The sequence below is a fragment of the Acyrthosiphon pisum genome, chromosome A1 (assembly GCF_005508785.2).
Source record: "Acyrthosiphon pisum isolate AL4f chromosome A1, pea_aphid_22Mar2018_4r6ur, whole genome shotgun sequence".
Lineage (NCBI taxonomy): Eukaryota > Metazoa > Arthropoda > Insecta > Hemiptera > Aphididae > Acyrthosiphon > Acyrthosiphon pisum.
Window position 1 is genome coordinate 132,175,344 of NC_042494.1, and position 18,456 is coordinate 132,193,799.

General features: G+C 26.7%; 1 protein-coding gene across 4 annotated transcripts in view; it reads right to left on the reverse strand.

Annotated features, from left to right (window-relative positions):
* Positions 1-18,456, reverse strand: part of LOC100163019 (CG32204-like) — a 153,985-nt gene that overhangs the window by 87,075 nt on the left and 48,454 nt on the right. For all 4 annotated transcript variants that reach the window (NM_001163036.1, XM_029486054.1, XM_029486055.1 and 1 more), the window contains 1 exon segment: positions 11,106-11,213. In NM_001163036.1, the coding sequence (NP_001156508.1) occupies positions 11,106-11,213 (108 nt within the window).

Genomic DNA, 18,456 nt, shown 5'->3' on the forward strand with positions numbered 1-18,456 from the left:
CCCCCCTATTTGCGCCTATGATGAACAATCTAACGGAAGCAACTTCCATGAATAGTTCGACTGTTAGAGTTTAAACCACTTCAATTTCCAATACGTCTTGCGTTTGCTATGACTACCAATAAAGCAGAAGGTCAATATTTGTAAGGGGTTTGAATTTAGAAATCGAGCTCTAAAGTTCGTAAATCATCTGATCTTGCAAAAAATGGATAAACAAAATTGTATACAATTTACCTGTTACTAGTTCTATAATAAAACATGTTTTTTCTTCCTTTCCTTTTATTCCACATAGCCACAGAAACGCAAGCCAGGGTATTAAATTATTGAATGATGTGTTTTATCTATGAATCTGCGTTCTCTAGATTACGTTTATTTACTTTCGTATTCATTTCATATCGGTCTGAACCACAGAAACGCGTGGCCAAGTTAAGATGGTCTTTTATCAAAATTAATTTTATAAATGTTATAAAACTAATACTATGACAAATTCAAAAATAAAATAAAACTGTTATTTACTTAATTTAAATTAGCAATAAACATTAATTATCTCAAATAAAACAGAAAATAAATAAAATGTAAAAAAGTATGATTTTATAATAAGTGTAAATAATTATTACATGTATTATATTTATTTTTATAACTATAACCGAAAGTATGTCCATATAAAAAAAGTACCACCCAGGGAAATCTCAAGGCGTGCTTATGATTGGGTCAGCCAATAATTGGTATCATATTAGTACACCTATTATATAATAATTGTAAGGTTCTCAGAATCGAACTTTTTTCGTTTCACTTTCAATTCTTAAATCATACATTTATTAAATTTAATATTATATTAAAGATGATATATGCACCAAATACATATTATGAACGGAGCATAGCGTAACTATTCCACCATGGTTAAACTTGGCTTTACAAACTTATGTGTACATTGCATGGAGGTGTACATATGTTACAATACGTACGTATTAATGCAATAAATAAAGCAACTATAATATTCTTGATTATATTTCGTAATTATATAATATGTACTAGCTGTATAACCTGACTTCGCACGGGACACAATGGTTAAATCGGTGTGTTTCGGTTTTAGTTTACCTCAGTTCAGATATTATAGCTCTTGGTATATTTCCAAATTTGGTTAAGCTACTATCTAAATTTCTCCGATACCTCTAAGAATAATCTCTAAAATTGTCGTCAAAATCGAGTAGTTTTTGAATTTGTAGGAAACAAACATATAAAAGAATCATTTTATAAACAAACTCTCATATTATTTGTTTTAAGATATAATTTGTTTATTCAAGATCATAGGCACGACGATTTGATGTATGCTTTTACAAGCCCTTTACCTCATCTTCCCGAGTAACCAATCGCAACCATTAATACACAAAAATGTGAAAAACTTGGGCGAATCTCAAAATCCTCGTTTGAGCACCTCTTTAAAATTCTGTTTTTGGAAAATGTATTTTAGTGTATAATGGTATCATGAAAGTTTTAAGTCTCTTGCTATCATAGTTTAGGCTCTTCTACGTTGATTAGTCAGTCTGTCAGTCAGTCAGAACTCAGGACACGTTCGATTTTCGATCATACAATTACTATGCACCTATAGATTGTATCGTTTTTAAAATCGTAATACAGTTTCGTTACATGATTATTTTACTATGTTATAAATTGAAAACTGCAAATTGATGTGATGATTTACTATTAATGACACCGCAATAACAGTCGTAGAAAACGTATGAATAATAAACTGTTTATTCCTACATGACGTGAATAATATAACTTATAAGTGGCACGAAACTGTGTGTCTTTACCTTGGCCCTTGGGCCGTATCCTCAGAAAACGAGCAATGCGTTTCGTCCGACCTGACATTATAATATTAGGCTCGCAAATACAATACCATTGATTATAAATACTGTAGAAGGATAAACAATACTTGTCGGCTTCTATCAACAACGACCGACGATGAAAAATGTCGTGGTCACCCGCTCGAGAGTATACCATGTACAATGTGGATCGCGGTGGCCGAATTTAAACCGTGGTCGAGGCGGCAGACATTGTACCACGACCGCCGTCGGTCCGTCCGGTCCGTACTTTACTCATTAACTAGTATGACCCGTCCAGTTCGTCTAGGAATTCCGTGAAGTCACACGTCTAAGCAGATCAGGGGTTTTAGAACTCATATTCGGACGCCTCGGTGTCACTTACAAGTTACATATGGTATTCATTTTATTTATTGGGAACAACAATGTGTTTCAGTACGTTAAAATTTCTGTGAAATGTGTCTTGCCATAATATTATTATAATATACGTTGTGCATATTGGTGGACTTTATTACTTCCGGTCCGACAATATGCTTCGTCCTATTACCGAGAATAACGAGCCGATTATGTAGGCGGCCAATAAGAGCGGTGCATTTACCGTAAACACTTTATGTTTGATTCATGTGTAATTCATGTAATACATATGGATATTAATTTAATGTACAATTGTATATTTTTTTAGACACCTACATGTAAAATGATCTAATTTAAGGAATAGGTAAACATTGGTACTGTAGTACGGTACCATCCAAAGCATACCTAGTTAATATTGTGACGTATAATGTTATTTACATTATATAAATATTTAGACATGAGACTTATGGCTTTAGTAAAATAACGAGAAAATTGAATAAGTGGATGATATGAATTAATTATACTATAAATCGTATAAATCTGGTGTTGTATAAAACGGACAACTTTTTATCAATGGTATAAAATGGTATCTCCAATGCAATGTGAAAGTACATAGCTTTTTATTTGAACTTTAAAATTAAAATTCGTTATTTCAAGTTAAATATATAACTAAGCAAGTACCACTGAGCCGATTTGAAATTGGTTTAATACATATTAGATAACGTATAAACAAATACTTGTATAACTACCCATGTCAGATGTACATATTATGTATATTTACAGTTCATACAAGATTATTTTATTTAAATCTGTAAATATATTTGCTTTTTAGATATAAAATGCATTGTCATTGTTAACAAACAGCAATGAGTATGTTCCTAGTACCTAAGTGGAAACATTTATGAGTTAATAAATAAAACATTTTGTATAAGCACGGTAAATAATTGTAGTATTTAAAATATAAACAACTTAAGAAGGTGAAGAGACTAAAACAAAATTTTAATTTTACGTGTTTTAACACGTCAAAGCAAAATGTAATAACTTATTTTAACTTTTATTAATATTTTAAATTAATTTAAATTAGTTGAATAAAAAGGTTAAGTCACTTTACAACTTATTTTCATTCAATTTTCGAGAAACTGAACATAAAATGATATAATATTTTTTCATAAAACAAGTTTTTTATAGAAGAACAGCAGATTTAAAACTAAACAAAATGTGAGCTATCAAAATCAGTAAATAATATATTTTAATAAACTAAACTAAAAAAAAAGCTATTAACTTATGAACAATAATATAATGTGAACAATAAAACTTAATATTGTGTTTAATATCAAAAAAATACTGAAACAATGGTACTTATATAAAATGTTTTATTGTAAGTACTTTTATAAATTATTATTCTATTTAATATTTTTGTACATCAAGATCTATGTTTAGAATGATACCTACTTATAAATCTAAAGATTTGTAGACTTACAAAGTTACGTACTTACTTGGTACTTACATATATACTGAGTAGATTTTATTAAAGTAGAAAAAATATGTTTGTATTTTGCAATTTTGCAATTGTTTGAATTGCTTTTATTTTTGAATCGGTAATATTTAATAATATCAATATAAGATATAAATCAATGACATTTTTATTAAATTACACAGTTTATTTTAACCCATAATAATATTATTACATATAAAAACTGAGTCGCGTATATGTGTTTGAATTCAATCATATTGTATTGTATGTTTTAAAATAGGTACTTCTGTAGTATATAAAGCATATATGAATGGAATAAATTTATAAACAAATCAGTAAAAAATTTATTCAGTTCTCAAAATTAAAACACCGATTATACCTACGTACTAAATTAAAATACGTTTCGTATAAAGCATTATAATATTATGTTTGATAATCAGTCAATGTAAATATGTAAGTAATTAAAAAATAATGATATCCACTGGACGAAATAGATCTCATCTATCATGATAAATTATTTTCCAGTGTTAATCAATATTAAAATGATTTTTCAAAAACGTCATCGTACCTACATTCAGTGTTTAAATCAGAAAAATAAAAGAAGGATACGACTCTTTGACGTAAACAAAATTAGCGTCCCTTGAAATTATTAAACTTAACCTGGGCATTATCGCGTAGAACACCGAGGTGAGTGTGATTTAAAAAATGAGTTTATTATTAAAACAATTTTTATTTTAATATAGTTTAATAATTTAGTTAACATTGTTAATAATTGTTGTATTTTTAAATTTGTTTATTAAATTGTATTTTTTTAAATTAAAATTAAATCATATCCAATAGACGCTATATAGTATTAAATAGGTAACGATAAGTTGTACAATTATTTATGAAGTTAAATTAAAATATATTATTTAATATAAAATTCTGCGTAATAATACTTTAAAAAGTAAATGTCACTGTGTAAGTTCACCCCAGTTTAATGAAAATTATGAGTAGGTTGTGATGCTCTCAATATAATATAAAATAAAATAGTTAAAGAACTCCGTCTTCCACCCTAATTTGAGATTCGTGAATACTTGAATCAATAACCCATAGACAACTTTTGTTCATTTTTTTTTACTTTCTTGATTACTATACAATTATACAATTAGCATTTATTTTTTATTTTTATTTTTTTTTTATTCTGATAATACTATTTACTTTACTTTTCGAACACCTTTTATTTTAATATATGCTATTTCGCGAGTTGCTTATAAAAGAAATGCTTTAATGAAATATAATGGAACAATAGAATACTATTGAATAGAAATCTTTCTTTACTTGAAAATTCTTAAAACTAATTAAATATTTATCGGTATTTAAAATTTAATAAATAATACCTATATTAATATGTACTATGTAGTAATATAATAGCTTAATACATTATAATATAGGTATTTTGTAGACTGACTCTTTAAACATGATTTCCGTTATTTATTACTCACTACTCACCTTATACTATTATTTTATACATAATGACACGAAATGGTGAAAACTATATCTGTTGGTTCTAATAATTTTATAATTAAGATAAATTAAAAAAAATGTATTATTACAAAAATTAGTCAAATGGTTCAGGGGACTGAAAGTGGCAGTTTTCTGTTAATTGTCTAACACATTAACAACATAATATGAATTAATTATTTGTGTTATATTTAAAACATATTGATTGATCTAGTGAAACATTAGGAATATATTTGAATTTGTCAAAGAGTCTACTTGAGATCGACTTTCCTAAATGTTTACTTGTATGCTTCTAAGTCATAAAAAAGTTATAGTAAAAAAGCAGAACAAATAAAAATGTCATATTTTAATTATACGAATTACCTGTCTCATAAAGTGATGTAAAAATTATTTCTTTTTAAAAAACGTTAATAGTTTTCGAGATAATGAGTATTGGCAGTTCATAAAATCACTCCTGTTAAGTGTACGATCATATCTAATCAAATAGTACGCATATATTATTATTAAATGTTTAAATTATTATTTATTTACCTATTTAGTTCAACACAATAAATGTACGAAAAATATTTATATGAATATATGCGAATTTCGCATATTATATATTTTTTGGTTAGTAAATATCTTTTTCATGTTTTATAAATCGATGACGGCTGGGATTCATGGTAAGGTGGTTGATGTATAAAACGATGTGTGGTGTGGAGGGGATCCAATTATAAAGTCTTTGTATTGCGTGGTCAGATCCACAGGAAATATGTATAAAAGAAGGTCTGCCAGTATTGATGATAAGCGTTCACAGAATTTATTTGATTCTCAATCTCAACGGAAACCTATTACAGTTTGGCAAATGGATTTTTTTGCTATACGTATCGCCTTACGAATTTAGTCTACTCTTTTCCTTACCTATAGATAACTACGACATAATATATATTGCATTTTGTGATCACTCCAACTGAATGAAATGAAAATACATTTTTCAACAACAGGTATCGTGTCGTAAATATATGTATAAACGCAATTATAGAGTATTGTTTTATCGTACAGTATTAGTAATCAGTATTTTTTTTATATTTTTAAACGTTCAATTATTTTTAAATCAAATTGAAGAAAAAAATACAGCAGTTAAGTATAAATGCCTGTAAACGAAAACCATAAAAGTGTAGAAGTTATTTAATTTTTTGATTTGAAAACTTGTATGCAATTAAAACTATTTGGGGAGTCACTTATTTTAATTAATAAACTGATAGTGAAATTTTACATAAATTAAATTAAACTACATAACATTTGTATTCTCAAGTAGTAAAAATTAAATACCAATGCCATAATCGACATAAAAAGTTTCAGTAACGTTATAATTGATTTCATTATTTTTATAACTTAAGTTTTAAAGCTTTTAAATTCCAGCACATCTATGTATAATTTCAAAGTACTAAACATTCAGCAAGTACATTTTATTTTTGTAAGTATTTAAAATTGTAGATACGACAAACACTTAAGTGGTGTGAAGTAGAGTGAATTCCACTCAGAATGTATTATTGTTCAAACACTGTTATTTATTTAACTTCTTTTATGATCAAAATTATTATAAAACATTATTTTGCGTTGCGGTAGGTGTAGAAAAATAAGATCCTAACATGCGGCATAAATGTTGAGTAGAATCAGTACCGTTGACATGTAACTGTAACCTAGGACTGTACCCTGTACGCTGTTGAATTCCAATTTTTTAGTTTAAATTATTTTTTTTTTAAATTGCGTAAGAGATAGTCCGCAAGTCACGTGTATCTAATTATACTATCTGAGTTTTTAATTTATTCGCGTGCTAGTGAACTAGCTAATTATTCTTATAATTTTACATCAGAAAATCATCGTTTACATTGAAAACATAACTAAGACTAAAATAATACAACCATACATGGTCATCGCTGACCTCCGTAGAATAGTCGCATGATAATTGTAGAATTTGTAAATTTCTATTTATAAGACCATTGAAATGAAAGCAAAAACAAACCATTTTTCTTATTAAAATATACCGACAACGTGGTATTTATTGTTTAAAATAAAAGCTCGTCTGGTTTATCGTATCTTGTAAATTCGGGTGATGAATTTCGGTTACCTTATAAACCCGATAAGCAGAAAATCTTAATCATAGAAAATTAAAGCCACTTTAATTTTTTTGCCTCTCTCAATCTGTTCTCGCCTTTTATGCTCGAAGAAAATAATTGTTCAAATTCAAATATTCACGTGGTTGATAATATGGAATCCCAACTGTACCCACAAACGTCGATGATCAATTAAACAAATCAGACACAAATATATATAATATGTATTTATGAGATGTAACAAATGACACTCACCGCCATAATAAAATTAAAAAAGTAATTAAGCTGGGTAATTTTTTCTACAAATCCTCTCAAAATAATATTTGGTTTGAAAACTATAAACATCTACGTCAGAGTCGTATCGTTCAGTCAAAACATTTTTAATATAACAGCCTATTTCTAAGTATCACACCCCGTCCAACTTCAAGTAAACAAACCATCTCAGACTAGTCTTATAGTAGAGATTACATCACTCGATTGAAGTGGTGGAATAAGAAAAAAAGGTTTTAATATAAAACAAGACGTATTAATGTCTCACATAGAACTCTAAAAACAAAGTTCCTACTTTGTTTATCGACTTTGACAGTTCTGATAGCAAAGTCATTTTTGACATGACCAGCATATTACACCCAAAATTAAAACTAAAAGTACCCTGAAAAAACGTGTCATTGCCCAATGTCAAAATTGTGAAGATTATGGACATACCAAGTCTTCTTGTGGATACTCACCACGGTACATACAATTCAGTAGGTATAGGTCATCCGTTTTCTTCGTGAGCCAAATCCAAAGAAACCCTTTTACTATGCACCACATGTAATGGCTACTATACCGATAATTTTAAAGGAAGTCAAGCGTATAAAGAAAGTATTGATCTTCAAAATCCAACTAGGAATAAAGACCTGGCTACTTTTGAGTGTCACCAACTTTTCAAAACCAGACTAAGTGAATTATTGTAACATCAAAACCAACACTATCAAATACGGAAAATATCTTTATATTACGATCGTATGCAAAAATTTTATGAAATATCGACAGCAGTATAGAATTTATCATCAAACGAAGGTTCACTGAAGTAAACTATTTTCATATTTTAAAGCTTTAATTAATCATCTTCTTTTTCTACTTAAAAAAGTACTTTCCGAACTGATGGACAATCTTGAAAAAGAAGAGCCGTAGAAACCATGAAAACGAATTACATTACGCTAAAAAAGATTTGGCGGTGCTCTTATCCGTAACTTAAATCAGGGTGCACACTTAAGTTTAAATATTTCTATCTAACCTCTTACTTGAAAAACTTTAGATGGCACAGCTCATTTTTCGAAAATGTCTTACAGTCGTGATACTCATTACATTATCATTTAACCGAAATACTAGCTGCAGGTACCCACCCTGGTGCCTTAAAAGACACTGATGCAGTGGTATTTTGGATTAATAGAAAAATAAATGTATGTGTATAGGTACTGTGTATCATATCCCCTAGTCAACATATTTATAGTAAATATTTATTATATTTTTTGATTCTTCGTCATTCCGCGACGGTAAATCTATAAACAGGAATTACATTTAATGTGGAATAATAAATAAACACATTTCCATCATTATTATTAGTAATTTTGTTGATACTTTAGTAATCGGTACTAAATGTAGGATTTTACAAATTTAAAATCAAACCTTTAACAGTTAATTCAATTTTTTATTGTTCAATAACATATTACATAGTGTAATATGATGATAATCATATGTTGATACAAACATTAAATCAACCTCATCTCAAGTAAGGCAATATTGTATTGTATGATATCATACTGTAATCCAAACTTAAAATCATAATTTTATCAAATTATATTAAATTATTTATTTATTCATTTTAGAATTATAATTGTTTTTAAGTTTTCATTTCGATATTTTTAATTTGGATCTTAATACTATAATATTATGTATTTTAGATTTGGAGTAATGGATGCAATTAGCAAGTGTTACAAAGATGATTTAAAATAATAAAAAAATATATTTTCTTATTCTCATATTTTGTCACAGAAGTTTGAGTATCAAGCAACGCTTTTCTTTCAGAAATTGATACAACTTATTGGAACTTGAGCCTATATAGTATATTGAAGAAATCACTGTTTAATTTTTTCGATAGATGTATGAATGTCAATTGAAATTAAAAACACAAAGCATGGCAAACATGATGACAAATAAGCATGAGTAGTCTTTGCAAGTCATATATTATTTATTATAATTGTATAGTATCAATACACAAACGTCATGATCGAAGGTTGGAAAGTTAATGCAAATAATTAATACAAGTTAATTATCTTTTAAGTTAATAATAGTTAATAATATAGGTAACAAATTTAATAATAAATATATATATAAATAAATTTAACTCATTAAGTTTAAAGTTAATACCCATGGAAAAAAATACGAACTTAACTTAGTTAAAAAGCAGTTTATCTATTTTTTTTTTAATTAGAACGTGGACAAAGTGAAAAGTATTATGTGCCTATCTGGCTACCTAATAGGTACCTATATAATATAGTAAGTATGTAATATTATTTGATTAAGAAACAACAGAAATAATAGTAGGTATTATTAACGTTATAGTATCTGTGAGTTTATTTTTTATTTAAAACCGTGTACCATGTATATTGTACATACAGTAATTAATGTATAAAACAATTGTTATGACCAAAAATGTCAATAACATTTTTAATTTTAACTTAATGAATTATTTTTAACTGAAGTGATAAAATCTAGAATTTTATCAGTTAGTTAAATTAGTTAAGCTCTTTACTTAATTAGAAAAGTACATAAATTGTTAAGTTTAAAAGTTTTTAAAAAAAGTTAACTTTTTAACTACCTAGTTAATGCCGCCTTTGCATTTCCCACGGTCGTTTCTCTGTGGCTAACCTTATTAGAAATTAGCAAATTAAATTATTGCTAATATTATTACATGATTGACGATTGTTCAGAATGAAATCATTTGCATTAAAATGTTCTACATGTGCTTTCAGTTCGCAACGACTACATATTTCATCTGTTAACTTGGCAGTGTGACAAGGTATTAAAAGCATATTACAAGCAGTTACGTTATACACGTTTTATTATTATAAACAAATCTATGCTGCAGGACTACGTTTAAATGTTTACATATTATTTGAGTTTATATTTTAAGAAAACCATCTGGATATTATATTCCACATCTGTTCAGAGTTTTATATAAATTTGATTCTACGAAGGGTTGACCTAAGTTAAAATGTTTGTTGGAACTTGACTTTTTTATTTATTATATTATATCATAATATCTTATGCGAAATCGTGGCTAATGGCTATATAATACTCATTGATAAACCGCTTATTTATCTTATGCTGTACTCAGCTGTGCCTAAACTTGAACCGATTAGTTTATGGATACATAATTAATTTGACATTTACATACGTAATTGCTGGCCATACGTTATAGGTATAATATACTTCTCTATCAAAAAATCTTTTTGTTTTGTTCAATATTCATAAGGGGGCGTCATAATTTTGTTTTATTGTTATATTATTTTATATGTCAATTGTATATACTTCAATCACGCAATATATTATTATTCATGGCTCTAAGTAAAATATGGTGTAATTGTTGTTTTTCATGGATTTTTAAAATACAATCAAGTTATAGGTAGGCATTCAAATAATATGTAAGCTATGTAGTGAAAAGAAAAGATATTGTGGTGACTTCCGTATAATATACTTTTTTTCTAAATCGGTTGTATACCTTACCTTTGCCATAAAAAAAGTACCTACAACATTTTGATATAGATCTTTGTTCGCATAAAACCCCATAAATACGTATATATTCGCACTCACCAACGTGTAAATAGCTCCGGTAATCGCCGCATGTCTTATGTTGAGACTGTAAAAACCGTTTTTACGACTGATATCATTGTATCTGTAGAGTACGGTTGTCGATTTCATCTGTAAAAAAAAAATAAACTAATACATAAAAAATAAAAAGGAGTACACAATATTCTCAAATAGTTTTGATGGTACAAGGAAAACATCTCTGGGCACATTAATATTTGAATAAAAACTTCTTTTAAAAAGTCAACTGCGTAATGAAAAATGTAATTTAATGTAACTTTGTGCAATAGGTAAGAAATAGAATAGATTAATTTGTACTATACTTTTAGAGAAAAACATAAACATACCTACGTAGAATTGAAAAGTACAAAAATTTTTTATAGAAACAATGTTTATTTAAATATTGCTCCAATTTTATGGTGGCTATAATAATTTGAATTTGATGCCACAATTTTTAAAAATTTTTCAAGTATAATAAATACTAGACTTAATATTACATGTATTTTATATTTTGTCCACTATTAATCATTGGTAAATATGTATAATTGATTCAAAAAACATTAAAAGCACCACATCATAAAAATCTTCAAATCACCTACTAAATGTACAAATAATTAAAATATTTTTATAAGACACAATTGATGGTTTTTACATTATCCAATACATCACATATGGTACAATGTTTAAAATTTTGAATTATAATAAAATAAAAATATCTTCAGATCACGAACAGTTAAATAGGTAATGATTTTGCTTAGTGTAAAAATAATATATAATATACATTTGTACCCACACACATTTTAATACGTATTTAAAAAAATACTCTTTAAAACAAATTTTGATTTATATACATCTAAACTTTAAAAGAAAATCATTTGTTTGACAATAATTTACACTGAAATATAGAGCTATCATTTAAAAATAGAAGTTTGATTCGTCACTCACCACAGGACAAAACAATCGGTATGATGAATCTAAGTATTTCTGTACACTTAAAAATTCCAAAAAATCATAATTTGAATAAATACATTATTATGGTTTAAAAATAGATTGATGAATGTTTGATGATGAATGATGAATCCTCTGTATATATAATTATGTATGTGGGATTAAGCTAACTTTTGTCGAACTTTTAGAATGAAGGATGAGTTTGAATAGTTATAAATAATAAATTTCCTGAATAATATTATTAAACATCAATTTATACGCATTACGAAATTCGTATTTTTTTATTTGAATTTTGTTTTGTTTAATCAAAGTAATATATACAGTGGACCAAAACATCAAATTACGGAAATCATGTACAATGCTTATCGTTCTGTTACCGAAGTGAAAGAGAATGCACAGATGTACACTTTAAACATCGATGAATTCATAGAATTGAGAACTTAAAGTACCTAAAACAATTGTGTCTCTTGACGCTACTAGAGTTATTCATCAGATAAATAACCAGTATCTACCTAATAAATTCATGTATTGATTATTTTATATTAGGTCATATCATTTCTCATTTTCTGAATATGTACAGACACATAATTATATTTTAACAACCCAAATCATACTAAAATGCGTTTTACACAATGGATGATTCAGCGAGTTCCCGTTTTTATACTTCATAGTAGCAATATATTAGAGGTTTAAAGTTTTTGGTTACCTAGATGAATATAATATAATGTATTAATGTGTAATACGAGTATAATATTATAGATTTTACGTAGTTAAATTTAAATTTAAATTTACTATTTTATTGTTGGATAACTGCAAATATTTATCATTTGGTCTGTACTTATGTCATTTTATAGTTTCATCTATAGAAATGTTTATTACATATTATTGACATTTCAAAACAAATTTGACTGAAAAAAAATTTGTTTTATATATATATATATTACTAAAATTGTATTACTTGTTTTTAAATCATATATAGAATGTCATTAAAATCTCGTAAATATATGATAAATAGTTATCTACCTGTTACACATAATTTATATTATAGGGTTTTTTTTTACAAGGTTATTTTTTCGGGGTATAAATTTCCGGGGTTACTTTTTTCGGAGTTATTTATTAGGCCAATCATTTATCATATATTGTACATCGTATTAATATGGATCATGTAAAAATCATTAAATATTTTGTCTTATATATTATTTTAATTAACATGAAAATTATTTCAATTATGTAGAAATTTAGTATTACGTGATAGGTCGATTTATTTGATGAAGTGTTTTCGGTTTAATGTTCACAGTTTTTTTTCAATTATTTATACATAATATTTATTTTTGACTTCTTATGATTTAAAATTTTTCTTACACTCTTAACATCGTTATTTGCCATATTTAGTTTTAATTTTAATTACTTATAAAATTCTGAAAGTAATTTTAACTACATAAAGTAATAAATATTATTAAAGTTATTTATTTATTTATTTATTTTTCATTGATCATTAAGCCCGCCAAATATTAGCTGTTTTGTTTTTTGTTTGTAGGGGAGGGTATTGTTGGTTTGTAAACAAGTGTGTGTAGTTTTGGCAGATTTTTTAGTGGTTACCCGTGGGTATCTGCCATGCCCGGGTGGGGGATGATGGCACTTCTCTCGGGACACCGGGACTTGCCCGAAGAAAAATGCCGCCCGTGAACCGAGGTTTGAACCAGCGCTGGTGTGCTTCAGAACTGACGCCTTAGTCCGCTCGGCCACTCCATCCCCTTTTATTAAAGTTAATTATTATATTTTGTGTATTTACTAGTAACTTAAAATTATTTTAATAGATTTAAAAATAATATAATCTAATATACTGTATATTTTGAAGAACGATTTACATAATAATTATTAATTTAAAGTAGCATATCATACACAACTTCTAGATTTCTCTGAGCATTAATTTTGAAAATATGATCTACTTGTAATCTTTCTAAATATTGATTTCCATGCTGTTGCAATAACATTTTGTCATTTTTATTGAAGTTAAAAAGATATATCAATCGAAGGCATTTTAAATAAAAACAAACCTATGGTATATTATTTTTAAATTTAATTTTACATCATTGATCGAAATACATTTAAAAGCAATAATTGTAGTAGCTTGAGAATTCTATTAATAGAATGCATTATAGTATGAACTAATAAGCTACAGTATTTTTTTTCTTATTAAACGATTTGACATTATCAATTAATAATTCATCTTCATTAATTATCATTTAATAACAATTACAAATAATAATATATTTTAAAACTACATTATCGTAAGTACGTTTAATTGGAAATAAATATGCATTCAAATTAGTAGGTGCTGAACTTATAACTTGATTCTTTTTATGCGCAATTATAACGAAGGCTATTAATGATCAATATAGATAAACCAAAATAACAGAAAAAATTATAAAAAGCTTAAATTGTGTTCGATTTTATTTATGTAGCGAAAATGAGTTCAAGAATATGGCAATTAACATGTAAATCGCAAAATCTACATAATCTGATAATCTGCATGCGTCCAATGAATTCATAATATGACAAGTATATATATATTATAAAATTTCGTTTTAATTATCAATTAATTTTGTCCTTTATTCTCAACCAGTAGTAACAATAATTTATTTTGTATGATAATGCTCGCGTTACTTGGAATTTCATTATAGCCAAGAAATATAAGGAGATATTATTTTCTTCACTCAATCTATGCTTTTCCCTTATAAAAGTCTATTATTTTGTCAGTGTGTTATAACACTAGTGGTATCATAATTTTGTAAAATGTTACTCCCAGTTCAATGGTTTTTGAGTTATGACAATATATGAAATTGGTAGATCAAAAAAGAATTAAACACTGTAAAGAACTTACGGAGGGAAATGTATTTTTGGTTTAACAATGAATGGTTTTTGTTCAGATAATCATTTCTGAGTAGAAAAAAAAATGCTCAAAATGTTTTAAGCTGCACGCTTGTACAGTATAACTTAAACATTTGATAATATAGAAGATGCTAAAACTTTTGAGAGCATATTTTAAAATGTCTTAAGTAGTTGTTTTATGAAAATTTGCAAAAATCTGAAAAACAACAGTGAATGTGTTATGTTTTTTGTGTTTCGTACACCCACGGTCGTGAATTATGTGTGTGTTTGAACCCCATTTAATTCAAGGTAAAATGTTGTACAAATTAAAAGACAAATATAGATATATGTACTCAATTGAATATTAAACAATAATAATTTGACTTGATTGCATGGCTTAGGTATTAAGCATTAATGCATGTTAAAAAGTTTACACTCGTGTTTTTAGTATACCTAGATAGATAGTGTATGTAAGAGAGGAGAGAGAGAGAGAGAGCATTTACAATATCTAATTAAAACCCAAAAGAAGGACATTTTCTTTCCTTATCGATTATATAACAATTTAAAATGTATAACATTGGCATAATCATTAGGTTAGGTTATGTAGAATAATTAATTCAAATATTTAAATAGGTAAATTATTTGAATCATACACTCAGCAGAGGTAAGTTTATTTTAGATTCTGAGCGGTGCGATGAATGTATTGATTTTACAATGATGTGTTTTTCCTTAAATTTTTTTTTTATTAATTTTTTTTTTTTTGTGTCTGTAATCACTGTTTGGAGCAGTAAAACTGCTTCGATTTTCTTCAACAGTATCTTGTTCGACAAAATCGATTTTGGTTTTTGATGTAGCTCTAAAACAAATGACCGTATACATGCAATTTTCACTGGTTGTTTACTTGTTTATATTAGCATTTTATATATACGATAACATTTTCAAAATATTTTAACTTGTTTTGAACTGGTTACTGACATTTTCAGTTTCCAATTTTTTTTAGTTTTTTTCTGTGTCAATAAAATTGTATTTGTTGGCTAAAAATCTTGAAAATTGAATACAAGGCTTAATATACCAGTAATATCATAGACTGACTGACCGTTTTCGATCAGGATCGTTTTTCTTATATAATGATATTAGGTATATAATCGAAATCAAATTTAGCACCATCCATTACAGTGACCCACTTGTAACCTACTGTACAGCTCAGCGACACCCACTTGCCCACCTTACTTATTTTTGATATGTCAAGGCAATGTTATTTTTTCTTCAACTATTTAAATATTTATTCGCATACTCGATGCTTTTAAATTATCGCAATTCGAAAAAATAGTGTCTATTAGCATCTGTTCAGTATTCTAACAAAATAGTATGTTATCAAGACTTTATATAAAAAGCTTGTTTGCTTGAATTTCTTTATACATAGTTATACATAGAGTACTTTTGTCTTTTACTGGACTAAAAAAATGAAAATGTGCATTAATGTGTTTAGTAATCATACGTGAGGCATTCGTGAGTATACCATATATGTATATTAAGTATGTATACAATTGTTGATTTCCAATTTTCACGAATTTAAAGTATAATTATTTACAAAGGAGATAATAGCTGAAAAAATTGAAATAATTTCAATTCAACTGGATTTATGCAAGTAAGAAAATATTTACTATTGTAAGTATCATTAGTTCTTAAAGACTTGAGTATACTTTGCCCATTTTTTTGTATTACTAATAGTCTACAAATATGTGTTAGTTTATTAAATAAAATTTATATTACATTTGTTTTGATCAAGAATTAACTCATAAAAGTATGTAATGTACAACTATCCTTATTAGTTATTATAATTGTTCGTGTTCATTAGAGTAATTTTGTTTACTTTTTAAGATTCTACGGCACTACTTTTTGAATATTCTGTGATATTTATAAGTTGTTTTCTTAAATATTAAGATTTAATTCATAAATGTAACATTTATAATAAATGCGATTAATTTTATTTAAATTTTGTCTGTGTTTTTCCACTATGAAGTTTTTGTATCCTCTGTATTATGCATTTTATATTTAATTAACACGAATTTAATTGAATTTATAAATTATGATTTAATGAATTGTACAATTCTATTTGATGAAAAATAAATAATAGTCAAACGAAAAACATTAATTCATTCTTTAAGTTGTATGATTTCAATATTTTTAAATTAAGTTTATACTTTTTTAAACTTTTGTATACATTTATTGAACAATTTGTCTGATAATAAATCCTAAACGTTTTTATCACAAAAACATATTAATTATTGAAATGTAGTTTTAAGTATAATATTTTACTAGTGAAAAAGTGATATTTAAGTTAGCTCATTATATTTGGTTCGGTTCTGTGCAAGTAAGTACTAAAATATTTGTAATTGGAGAAGATGACACCAGCTGTGTAAAAGTATATTTGATATTATAAGAAATAAGTAAAATCCTAAATAAATTAATTATTAATGTTGTATTATGTGATTCATAATCTGAATACGAATACATATTACATATATGTGTGAAAATAATTTAAAAAATATTTTAACTCGACATTTGAAGAGGAAAAATAAAAAATAAAAAAAATGTTACGAGAGCACTTATTTTATATTTAAATATAGAGTTTTGAAATATTAGGTGGAGGGTCTAATCATGGAGGACAAGTGATTTTTAAAAGTGCTCCAAATGGGTGATATTTACTGACAGGGTGATGATGTTTCGTGAATCATGATATTTGATGAAACCATAATCATATAGTCTTGAACCTACCACACGAAAACGAATTACTGTTTTCAGTTGATAAAACAAAAGTTATCGTTCTTGATATATATATACATATAAATATGTATGTATATATAATATACATAATATAATGGTATATCATATATTATTATATTTTATATAATATCTTTATTAATAATACAATTATGACGTATATCCATTAAACGGCGCGCTGTATATGCAATTTCGGTACATTCGTGTGTTGGTGCACGCTATCCGACGATAGGGTAAACGAATTTAATATGAGAATATTGCTTTTTGGCAAAATAACGTCGAGCGACTTTTAAACATATTATGTATATTATATATTTTTTTATGGCGACATTTATCGGATTGAAATAAAATCAGTTTATTTTTTATTTTTATTATTTTTTGATTAGTCTCAGTAAACATTTAAAAACATCTAAATACTCATTAACTTGTTTTCAGCAGGCCTGTGCGTTAAAGCACTTACATAATAATAATATTATTATAATCGTTAACCTGTTGCAGGTTTACAATAATAATTCACGTTGGTTGGTTGGTTGGTTGATTGTCAAACAAATGTAAATTATATTCTATTTTATTAATATTACGACCAATATAATACTAAGACAACAATATTAAATATAATAAATTTAGAGTTCAGACTCGCCACCAAAACGCAGTGACTAAAATCTCAACAGTTTATTGAACTCGTATATGAAATATTGTTATGGTATATTTTAATGTCAGTTATTTGTTATAGAAATATAAAAATAGTTTTTGT